Genomic DNA, 11,428 nt, shown 5'->3' with positions numbered 1-11,428 from the left:
ACCTGTCTGGACGAGACGTGTCTCACACGGATAATGCAAATTCCCTTTTTTTTTTCTTTTCAAATTTTCAAATTTTAAATTTAGATTAAAAGAAAAGAAAAAAAAAACAATGGGATATCCGTAAACCACTTTGGTCCACTCGTTTCTCCATTCTCTCACGCCTCTACCTTCTCCGCATCATACTTTTCAATTTTCTCTAATTATCCTTTTTTTCTTATTTTTCTCTTCCCTAAAAAATATATTACATTTATAATAATAATTATTATTATTAAATTTTAGGTCCACCAAATTCCCCACTTACCCTTGAATGTGACTAGACATTGCACATCGCCTAATCAATCTTGTTTTCATGTTTAATCCTTTTTTTTTTACCCATTTCACTTCTTTCTAATATTATACCCTTATTTTTACCATAGGTTATTCCGTAATTTCATCAAAATTTAATCTCCAAGCAAAATCACCCAAAAAGAAATTTACAAGAAACTTAGTTTAAATATAATCGCACACTAATCGTCATTCGCTAAGTATATGTATATTTTTCTTTTCCAGCATGATCGTAAAAATTAAACTCTTAATTACAAAGAACCACTATTTTTTTTTGTTGGTAATGGTTTTTTTTTTTTTGGCTGGGGAAAAGTTTAAGGAGGTTGCGTATGGGGAAAGAAGGGTGCCACGTGTCAAAAGCTATCTTGTAGGAGTGGGAGTTATTACGTTGAGAACCAGTCTCTCGATAATTACACGGAAAAGGGAGAGAAAAGAAAGGGTTTTGGTGGGTTTAACCCGATATAGCCGGTAACACGATGGCTGCCCACCGGATGAGCCGGTTTCATGGTCAAATATTTTAGGATATATGTCTGTAAGAGGTTTTAGCCACTGTTTATGTCCTGTTTTTTCATTTCTTTTCTACCCAGAAACGGGGTTTTGTCTTCTCCTCTCCATTTTTCACCCACAGATATACGAATTTCATTTCGGATTTTGATCTCTCAATTAATTCTTCGGGAATTGGATTCTTGATTTCATGGATCTCTTCCGTTTCCCCACTGAATTCCGGATCCCCCCTTTGAAATTCGTGTAATTTGGCAACATCATTATTCTTCTTCTTCTCGTCGAATAATTTGAAATCTGAGCTCGAATTTGGATCTTGTTTTGAAATAAGATCATTCTTCCACAGGTGGGTTTTCGATGTGTTTTCCGCAGAGAATTATGGAGTTTGAGTTGTGGTTTTGTGGGTCGTGTTCTTCGGGTTGTTTGGTTGTCGTGAAGAACGGGAATCTGTCTGAAATTTGTCTTTCTTTGGAGGGTTTGGTCTCGTTTGTTTGATTTCTGTTGAAATTGTGAAGAATTGGGTCTTCAGAAATTGTCTGTTGTTTGAAACTTCTGTTGGGTTTAAGATCGGATCCTGGGGATTGACTTTTCTTCTCGAAGTTCAATTCTCTGATCCGATGCTCAGGTTTTGGAATTGGGTTTTGATTTGGAATTCTGAATTTGCCTTTTTTTTTTCAATTTCTCTAATCTCTTTGCTTCTAAGCTGCACCAAGTTGAGTTTTTGAACTGCGATCTCTTGCTCCAGATTTCCCAGTTCAAGTTTCTGTCTCACCCATCAATATGTTTGTGACATTGAAATTTTGCATGTTCTTTGATTGCTAAATCTGGGTTTTCTTTTTCTTGCTGACATTATGAAACTTTTAGCTAGTGCTCCTTTCGTATGGTTGGTAATAATAAGAGAGGATGATAAGAACATTGCTTCGACATTGTCGAACTGGAGCTGCGTTTTTGCTGCATTTCTATTCATATGGTGTTCGTCCTGTCTTTGATTCAAATCCCAAGTTTCAGATTTGGATGAGTTTTTCTGAATGTTGTTTCGATTGATGACAGTGAAAGTGGCGAATCTCTGCGCGTTTGATGAGTTTGTATGGCAATGAATGCCTAAGACATGGTGATGAAGAAGAGATTGGATAATGGATTCAGTGGCTTTTCGGACTGGACCGTGCCGAGAGGTCCGAGATCTCTTAGAGTGAGTAAATTGCGTCTTCATATTTCCCTCTATCGCTCTTTGATATGTTGAACTGCATCGTAATTACTCGAGTTTCGTCTTTGATTCTAGAAGAGGGTTCATCGGAAGGAAGATTTCGAAGATGGCCAGATCTGTGCAATTGAATTGCTGGCTTCTTTAGCAGGGAAGCTTCTGCAGGATGGCGAAAGCACGGCTTGTAGTAACACGTCTGATGGGGATCACTCGGTGATTGGAACGAATGTTGTCAAGGAAGAACGATCGAGCGAAGAGAAAGCTTTCAAGGTGGAATGCTGTGATGGTGGTAGCTGCGAAAGTTGTGATCTTGTCTTAGGAAAGACTGATCAGAAGCAAAATTTGAAGAAACCCCAATATGTAGATAATAATACTGTTTTCGATTGTACTTCAGTAGTCGTAAATTCTAACTGCTCGGACGAGGCCTGTGGCGATGTTAAGCATGTGATTTGCAAGGCGGAGTTTGGAGATTACGGTGCGAAACCGGAGGAAGGCTCCCCTGATTTTCAAGAATCAACTGACACTGGTATGAAGACTGTAAATGAAGAACAACACGAGGCTAAGGGATTTGGAATTGGATTTCCAAACATGGCTGATTCACACAATTCTAAGGGCTTTAAAAAATCCTATGGGAAATCATCAACTATGGCCAATTCGAGCTTCAAAACTAAATCGCCATTGTCGACCGATGCAATTCGTAGTTCTTTTTCCAGATATAGGAATTACTTTTTAGCAAGTAGAGATGATGATGAAAAATTTAGGTTCAATAAATCTAGCATTCACTCAAACTCGTTTAGGCCTCCATCGCGAATTGCAGGTCGACGAATAAGGAAATTACTGAATTCGAAACACTGGAAAGCAGCTCCAAAACTGAAGGACTGTGAGGTTCCTAGATCTGGTGAGATTTCTTAAATGCTTTAGACTACATTTTCAAGTTTTCGTCTTGGTTCGCTCCGGGTGTAATGTCTCACTCCGGGTGTAATGTCTGTCTCTGTCATTTACTTTTCGCTTTCGCATCAGAATCTATTGATGAGGAAACAAGAAACCCATTTCGCAAGAGGAAGTTGTATTTCCAAGGTGATAGACTTTGTAAACGTAGGCGATTTTTCGACCGAAGCTCCATGGTGAATTCTGATGGAGGGATGAGCAGTGAAAGCGTTACCAACTCTCCCGAGAAGATCATCCATGTCGATAAGACTGGCTTAGCTGCAGTATTGCATGGAGGTCCTTAGCTACTTTGTAACTTTAATTTAGAGTTCTTTTTTGACCTTTGAAACCAACATTTCTGTTCTCTAGTAATCTCAATATATTTCTTCTATGTATTTTTGCAGCAAGTATGGCAACATCAGGCCAACAAGCATCCTTCCCCTCCAAAGATGCTCATGGTATGAAAGTTTCTTGAAGAGTACTTCATTGATCTTGTAAATTTGGTAACGAAACGGTTTCTCATTGCCTGCTCGTCAATTGTTCGACAGTGAAATTTAGCATTAGATCATTCAAGGTACCAGAGTTATTCATTGATGTGCCCGAAGATGCTACGGTTGGTTCCCTGAAGGTAAAATGAAGTGCAGCTCACCTTTGAACTAAACATAGATTGTATTTTCTTGTAAATTACTTCTTTCATCCTATAATGTGTTTCAACTTCTTTATGTGAATGAAGAATGTTGGTAAAGGATCTTTCTCCCTTTCCTGAATAAGTTATTTTTGTCCTGTAACTTTCTTCAGAAGATAGTACTTGAGGCAGTAACCGCTATTCTCAAGGGCGGATTACGCGTCGGGGTTCTCGTTCACGGGAAGAAGGTTAGAGATGACAACAGAACCCTATTGCAGACCGGGCTTTCTTGTAAAGATAATTTGGATACTGTTGGTTTCTCGTTGGAGCCAAATCTTGTGCATAATACAACTATACCTTTGTGTTCCGACGATCCTCCTTCGATGTTAGAACATGACACGTCCGAACTCCTACCCAGGTATATCAATACATTCAAACACACAACTTGAGTCTATTTCCTTTATCTCGAGATTTTGGAGGGCTTGGGAAGTTTTTGCTTTTGTTTCCTTGGTTCAAGTACCTATCAAGAGTTCGTATACTTCAAATGTTAGCTACTGTCTGATGTAGCTTATATGCTATGTCACTTTCTTTACAGCTCGCCTGTAAATCCTGTTTCGAGCTTGGAAATACGTGATGTCGCCTTACCTAACACTACGTTGACCAACTCCCGAAACCAAGATGAAAATAAACACGAACTGATTACAACAAGCATTGACAAGTTACCTGACGATTCTTTACAAGATTGCAAAGCTTTAGTTCCTGTTCCAGAGATGACTATGGAGCCACTAGCTGTAGTTCCCTTGAATCCAAAATCTAAGCGTTCCGAAGTTGTACAGCGTCGAACAAGGAGACCCTTCTCTGTTTCAGAAGTAGAGGCACTAGTTCAGGCCGTTGAGGAGCTAGGAACTGGAAGGTTTGTCGATGCTATAACAACATCACCGTCCGTTACCGAAACACAAGTTTAAACAAAAGATTCAAACCATGTGTTTCCTTTTTGCAGGTGGCGGGACGTTAAGTTCCGTGCATTTGAAAATGCAGATCACCGAACTTACGTGGATTTAAAGGTGGCTTTCCTTCTCCTTAATGTGTTCGGGCAATCGATTTCTATACTTAAAAAGTAAGATTGTAACCTGATTAGGATGTGTTGCAGGACAAATGGAAAACATTGGTTCATACGGCGAGAATATCGCCTCAGCAGAGAAGGGGCGAGCCTGTTCCCCAAGAACTTCTGGACCGGGTGCTGGCAGCACACGCTTATTGGTCGCAACATCAGGCAAAGCAACACAGTGGCAAGCATCATCAAGCTGGAGTTGTGAAGGCCATTGAGGGCTCCAGCAGTTAGGCTTGTCATCTTAAAGAAGACACCCACATCATATGTAAAAAGGAATAGGTAAAATTGACACTTTGCTGTAATCAAATCAAGAAAGACAAACTGTAAGCATTTCAAATTGCTGTATTCTCACACTTCGATTCGTTGTTTAGTTTCCCATTGGGAAGAGTTGTCATTTGTAAATATGATTCTTGTAATAATGAAATTCTAACAGAATTCTTTCTGTCTGTAGACATTCAATGTATTCGGTTTTATTGCAGTCAAATCAATGTCATGAAACTCAACTGTAAATCTTTGCTGGGTAATATTTTGACCCAAGTTATTTTTTCTATTCCTATGCTTCTAAGAAATTTGTAGTTAGATATGGATGATCTCATCATTGGACAAAGTTATCTCGAGTTTAACATTTATTTGGATGTAATTTAGGCTGGTGTTGGATTGAGCATTTTTTGGTGGCCAAGTTTGAGTGTTTTTTTATTGGAATTGGATATTTTGTTAGTTAACTTAAAAGGTTGACTATCAAGCAATATAGATATTAAGTTTCTACTCATGCAAGTTTTTAAGTCTAATTTAATAAAATTGAACTTAAACTTCCAAACTAACTTGCTCAATTAGCAAAGTGCAAGTGTAAAATGAATTTCTTTCACCTAAAAAATACATGGTTGTTGTAATGGCAGGTATTTGCTAAGGATATGTATTGATTATCGACATTATACTCAGAAGCATGTTAGATTATGGCTAGTAAGTAGTATACATCAATTAACCATAAATCGACAAGAATACAGCAGCCATTAGCCAACTTAAACTCAAACTCAAACTAAAACGAGTACCGTAATTGGTATCTGCGAAGCCAATCCTCACCCTTCTCGTAATAATCCATCCTACTGAAAGTTTGTGTTGTGAATTCTGGGGCAGCAGCATAAACAGAGGCCCCCCGCCATGCGTCAAGAACTGGATCCAATGCTCTGACCACCCTAATAGGTGAACCGCATGGCCTGACCATCCGGATTCCAGCTTCTAAGCGTTCCCTTATGCCGGGAAAAAGACTACTCCCACCTGTCATGAGTATCGAATTGGTTAATCTCTCTGCAATATCGTCACTGTACGACGGCAACCTCCGTAACGAGACACCTGTCATTTCATCTAACCCTGTCTGGTCAACTCCAATCCAGTTGGGATGAAATAGAATTTCGGGGCATCGGAACCTTTCAACCCCCATAACAATCTGGAAATCTTCCTTGGTAAGAGGACGGAGTTTTGGCACTTCGGTTGGTTGAACAACATCTGACTTGGGAATAAAAGTGGGGTCTATGTCCTAGTTACATTAGTAAGGCATTAGATTGATATCTCAGCCAACTCAAGATCAAGATATTGAAATTAGTAATAGGTAAAGCTGACTATGACTTATGTAAGTTGCGACTGACCTGGAGCCTAGATGATAAACGAACTAATTCAGCTTCCTCCTCATCAGGACCTTCATCGTCATCATCATTGTTATCCTTGCTCATAAGTTTGTAAAGCTGCCAATCCTCGTCTCTTGCACCGAAGGTGTCCTCACCCTTCCCACGGTCGAAGGCTGCTGTGGTTAAAAGTCGCATCCTCTCCCTCTGGGCAGCATTCAGTCTCTCACCACGCCCTACTCCTCCAGACAAATTATTCCGATTTGTATGGCCTCCATTAGTCTTCAGTCGTTTTCGCTGCTCCACTCTTTCAGAAAGATCTTTGTATTTGGCACGTAGTTCCCCTAAATAAAGCTCAGGATTCTCCCTACAACAGAAAAGAAATAGAAAGGGGAAAACAAGTATCAATAAAACAGTGGTTCATAGAAACGAATCCAGTATAATGGCATCATAGTATTGCAACCATTCAAATGAACAATGATAACTTCCACCAAGCAGTTCTTTATAACGTAGGAAGAAAAATGTGTGCATACAATCTTCTTTCTTCATCTAGCTGGTTTCTCCTTTCTCGTTCCAGCTCTTCTTCATAACGTTTCTGCTTGGCTCGCTGCCGTCCTTCAGATGTGGTTTTAAGAAACAATTGTCTTTTTTTCTCTTTGAGCTGCCAAGAAACTCAAACTGCATGAATTTCAATCATTATAAACGAGATGCATTTATTTCGGCAAGGAAGTTATTTCCTTATGAAGAAATGCACTAATATCTATTGGGACCTTGTCAGGATCATATTTAGACAATATATAGCAATGGTGAACAATAAAAGAACAAATATTTAAAGCATTCAGGTGCTTATCAGACATAAGCAGCCTTTTACCTGCTCAGGTGACAGCATGTCATCAGGGACATTAATGAGATGGAACTTTTCATTTGTGGCATCTGTCTGTTCCTCAGTTTCCACTTGATCATCCTTTGGTTCGCCCTTAGCTTTCCGCAAAGATTGTGTTGCTTTCGTCAGAGCAGACTCAATTTCCTGCCTAGAGACGTAGCCAGTCTCTGACAAGAAGGATGGAATATCAGCCTCTGCCACTTGCACAAGCTGCTGCAAAAGAAACTCCAAACCACGCACTTCATTTTCTAGTTCATTGATCCTTGAAGATCTTTTTGCTTCAGCCATTTCTCTCAATCGTTGACCTTGTTTCTCCTTTATTGCAGCCTTTCTTGCAATCTCTTCTTCTGAAGGAGGCTCTTCAGTAGGTGGTGGAATCCATGGGAGTTGCCAACACCTAGTTTTCTCTTCTGCTTCCTTGGTCCCTTTCTGTTCATAGGTTCAAGAGATGATCTCAAACTGAGGTGAAGGGACCGATACACATACAATGATAATAGTAACAATAATAATGATAATAAAGCCAAGAAGATTGCCTGAAACAATTAACAATAATAATGATAATAAAGCCAAGAAGATTGCCTGAAACAATTGAGCCTCTGATGCATAATCTGACGCTATATAGCAATGCTCCATCTTCAGGTCTTCGACCTTCTCCCATGTGAATCTGGTCCTATCCCATGAATAAAAGTAATGATTTTATGACAACTTTACAGCCACTAAACATGTTAAATGAATTCTACTTACATGTGATGAGGGTACTTTAGTGAAAGAAGCTGCTTCAGAGAATCAGTCACATTATATCCACCAATATTGGTTCTGCAGCATCCTTTATAAATGGGCTCCCCATCAATGAACTGATAATAAAGATCAGCGATAAAAACTATCATCGACTCTCCAATAAAATCAAGTGTTCTAGATGCAGTTCATTAAACAGTCAATTCTGAAATATATGCATGAATAGCACAACCAAAAACATCAAAGTTGAGTGCTTCAAACACTCAACCTCAAATCTACAAAATTACAACCATGCCCAAATATTGAAGAAAAGTAAAGTTAATTGACTAAAAACAATATTAATACCGACTCCAACTTTGCTATGGTCAGAAAGATCAAAAGCAAGATGCTTTGGTGCATTGTAAGCAAGAGCGCAAAAGTATGCACAGTGGCTACCAACATAGAAAGAAAAACTGTATATCCCAGATAACATTAATCCTCAACATTCTGGATTAAGTCTGGTCCTACAAAAGAATGTTCTGGGAGGGAGGGGAGAGATAGTAACATTTCTGACATGAAAATAATTATCGATGTTTAAAAACAAAAACAATAATTAATTTATGAGTTCTATGAACTAGTAGGAGGATGAAAGAATATACAAACCGGAATAACATGGCTTGCAGTAAATCCTGGGGAGATAGCAAGGCCGTCTTTATCACAAATCCCAAGTTGTTGGTTGTATTTATAGCTGAATGCCGCATCAACACCATACGCTGCAGTAAAGTGATAGGGAGAAAGGTAAAAATATTACCAGGTAGTACCCAATATTATAAGTAAATTTAATTAAAGGTTATGTCTAGAGGTTTTTACTTTTTACAACAAGCCAAAGATAATAGTTTAAAGTTTGTACACGATCTTCCTTTTTCTTTTGCAAAATTATATATATATAGCCCAGCAGAGATGGGCAGCCAAAGAAAAGAGCTTAAAAACATTACTTCAGTGAAATTATGGTGCCCATTCATTATAAGAACATAGTAAATTCAACAAGTACCATACCTACTGAAGGAACTCCATAGGTCTCAAATAAAAGCTCTGCCATTTTACTACGAGATTGAACTGGATTGCATACACATTCTGTTATCAGGACAGGGTGATCAATCTGTTCTGCCCTCAAATGAACATAAATCAAATTAAGGACTTTGTAAAAATAATTATGGACTAGTAAAAACTAGCACTATTTGAAATTGTAAGTAAAAAAATTAAATTCAAACGTTCATTGGAGTTAAGCAATAGTAACAAACAAGAATAATGCATATTGAAATAAAAATACTAATACTACCAGTTTCACCATCTAAGTCATATTCTATACTGTCATTAATGTCTAAACTATATGTAAGTTTATGTTCAAATAAAAATTATGAATCAAAACATTCATTTCAACACATTACCCCAAAAGCAGCCAGCCCTGATAAGACAAATACTATAAGCAGCAGCCCCAACTGTTGGTGATTGCAAAAAGAAATAGTATAAGAACGATAAGAAAAAGTTTCAAATTATGTACCCAAAGAAAGGAGCTAAGCAAAAATGCACCAACTCTAAATCACTTCCCACGAAGCATGTCCTATCTAAATTCTAAACCCAAGGTGGTTCTCCCTTTTCTTTTTCCAACCAATTATTCCAAACAGCACAAAACCAATTTTCCATAACAAACAGCCTTTATCCTGAAGTGGAGGATCCAAGACAGCTTACTCCGTCATCATATTGATGTTCAAGCTAGGAACAGAAGATATACTAGAAGTCTACCAAAATAGTAGGGTTATATGAGAGATCATGGAATGGGGTACAGAAGCCCATAATCAGACTGGAAAGATACAACAAACATTACTAGCAAGAAGCGGAGAGAGAATGCAAGGAGGAATGGCAGCACAAGACACCAAAAAAAGGTTGAAACTTAATGTTCACATAATTACCTCTGATCCATTTGCTCCCAGCCGATCGAATCCGAAGTCAAGAACCTAAAAGATACAACGAAATATTCAAAAGCTATATCACCACATTCTCTTAGTTCAGATAAGTACACATGGACATGCACTCACTGACACCCAGTCCAAGAAGATGTTATTCACTCGTCTAAAATTTATCCATTACTTTTATAGCCCACATAAGCTTACCTCAATTAACAAGTCCATACAATGAGTTTAGTGCATGTATGTAGGTCCTAATTCAAAGTGGCACTGGATAAATCAATAATCCAACTTACATATTCCATAATCTCAAACTGATAAACAACGTTGCCATCAAAAGCAGAGCGAGGACCTGAGCGTGTGCAATCGAAGTATTTCATCAAAGACAGATCATGGTCTCCAACTATAGTAACCGTTTCACCTGAATTGCAACGAGGAGAACGGAATATCACACTTAAATTAAGTCTTATAAAGCCTGAAGATCAGGATGTTTTACGCAGAAATTGGGTGGAGGAAGAATGACACACTAACACCTCCGCACAAACGCGTAAGTAAACTTAAACACCAAATGAAAATTTCCATCACTTCTTCTTTCTTCATTTTACTTCAGAAGTGGGAATTCTTCAGAAATGGGAAAGAAATAAGCTACTATTGGCCGTTAACTAAACAACCAAACGAACCAAAAATCCAAAACGGATTAGCTGATGGACAGTAAGCATACCAGTGGCTTTGTGGCGAGGCCTCTGGACAATGTTACGGAAAATGACGCGAGGATCAGACTCTCCAGCCCATCTGAAGGAATCAAACAGAACTAAATTCCAGGAAAAAAGGAACACAGTATATACTACCGTAAACACAAAAGCAAGTGCCAGACGTTTATTCTAAGAGTTGAAGGCAGAAAATGGAGATACCCAATGCGAAAAGATGAAGCGCCATTGTCGATGACGATGGGAGCGGTAGAGGAAAAGTGATTGAAATCAGATTGCCTCTGTATTTCCGATACGAATGGCATGTCTGTGATTCTGAAAGCTGAAACTCAAAATAATTGGTATTTGAAGAAGATTTCTTCTTAGCCCTAGCTTGCAGCGAGCTGGAGAAGGAAGAACAGAATGACGGCAGAATGATCTTCGATAGGAGGAGGCCAGTTGAAGGCAGGGCTGGAATTGCGTGATAACCGGAGGTTCGGTTAAACCGGTCCGGTTTAAATGAACCGGCAATCACACATTTCCCCGGAAGAACCGATAAACACTTGGTACTCGAAATTTGAAAAAGTAAAGTTAAATTACGGGGGTAATTTCTTTAACTATTTCAAATTGTGTCCATGGTTCTAAATATTTTGTCGACACGTCGACATTTCTATCGACATATCTATGTTTCTATGGATTCGTCATCGACATGAGGCTAAACCGATATTTCCATCATGGTACAAAGAAAATCGACAAAATATAAAAAATATCAACAAAATATCATTAATATATACATAATATTAATATTAACTATTTTTAATTAATTTATAAATAAGAAAATGTTTATTTGTTAACTTAAATATTTTTTACGAT

At 38.4% G+C, this 11,428-nt stretch overlaps 2 protein-coding genes across 5 annotated transcripts; one reads left to right on the top strand and one right to left on the bottom strand.

The window, feature by feature from the left end:
* Positions 1-870: 870 nt before the first annotated feature.
* LOC111010243 (telomere repeat-binding protein 3) lies at positions 871-5,239 on the top strand. 2 transcript variants are annotated; one of them, XM_022283600.2, is made up of 10 exons: positions 871-1,171; positions 1,876-2,014; positions 2,108-2,924; positions 3,047-3,250; positions 3,358-3,411; positions 3,502-3,581; positions 3,752-3,996; positions 4,174-4,491; positions 4,579-4,642; positions 4,729-5,239. In XM_022283600.2, exons 2-10 carry the CDS (start codon positions 1,934-1,936, stop codon positions 4,918-4,920), a joined length of 2,055 nt encoding a protein of 684 aa, XP_022139292.1. In that variant the 5' UTR covers positions 871-1,171; positions 1,876-1,933; the 3' UTR covers positions 4,921-5,239. The 2 variants fall into 2 exon arrangements, with proteins under 2 accessions (XP_022139292.1, XP_022139290.1); XM_022283598.2 differs by having other exon boundaries at positions 2,105-2,924.
* A 260-nt stretch (positions 5,240-5,499) lies between these two features.
* ARP5 (actin-related protein 5) lies at positions 5,500-11,116 on the bottom strand. 3 transcript variants are annotated; one of them, XM_022283596.2, is made up of 12 exons: positions 10,781-11,116; positions 10,591-10,661; positions 10,166-10,290; positions 9,876-9,920; positions 8,962-9,064; positions 8,569-8,678; positions 7,936-8,045; positions 7,771-7,855; positions 7,180-7,620; positions 6,842-6,969; positions 6,333-6,675; positions 5,500-6,223 (listed from the first exon to the last, which is right to left on the bottom strand). In XM_022283596.2, exons 1-12 carry the CDS (start codon positions 10,879-10,881, stop codon positions 5,726-5,728), a joined length of 2,160 nt encoding a protein of 719 aa, XP_022139288.1. In that variant the 5' UTR covers positions 10,882-11,116; the 3' UTR covers positions 5,500-5,725. The 3 variants fall into 3 exon arrangements, with proteins under 3 accessions (XP_022139288.1, XP_022139287.1, XP_022139289.1); XM_022283595.2 differs by having other exon boundaries at positions 7,771-7,861; positions 10,781-11,113; XM_022283597.2 differs by lacking the exons at positions 10,591-10,661; positions 10,781-11,116 and having other exon boundaries at positions 7,771-7,861; positions 8,962-9,069; positions 10,166-10,260.
* Between the last annotated feature and the right edge of the window lie 312 nt (positions 11,117-11,428).

Source organism: Momordica charantia, assembly GCF_013281855.1.
Source record: "Momordica charantia cultivar OHB3-1 chromosome 9 unlocalized genomic scaffold, Mcharantia_2.0 BLBB01000009.1, whole genome shotgun sequence".
NCBI lineage: Eukaryota > Viridiplantae > Streptophyta > Magnoliopsida > Cucurbitales > Cucurbitaceae > Momordica > Momordica charantia.
This window is presented reverse-complemented; position numbering and strand designations above follow the sequence as displayed.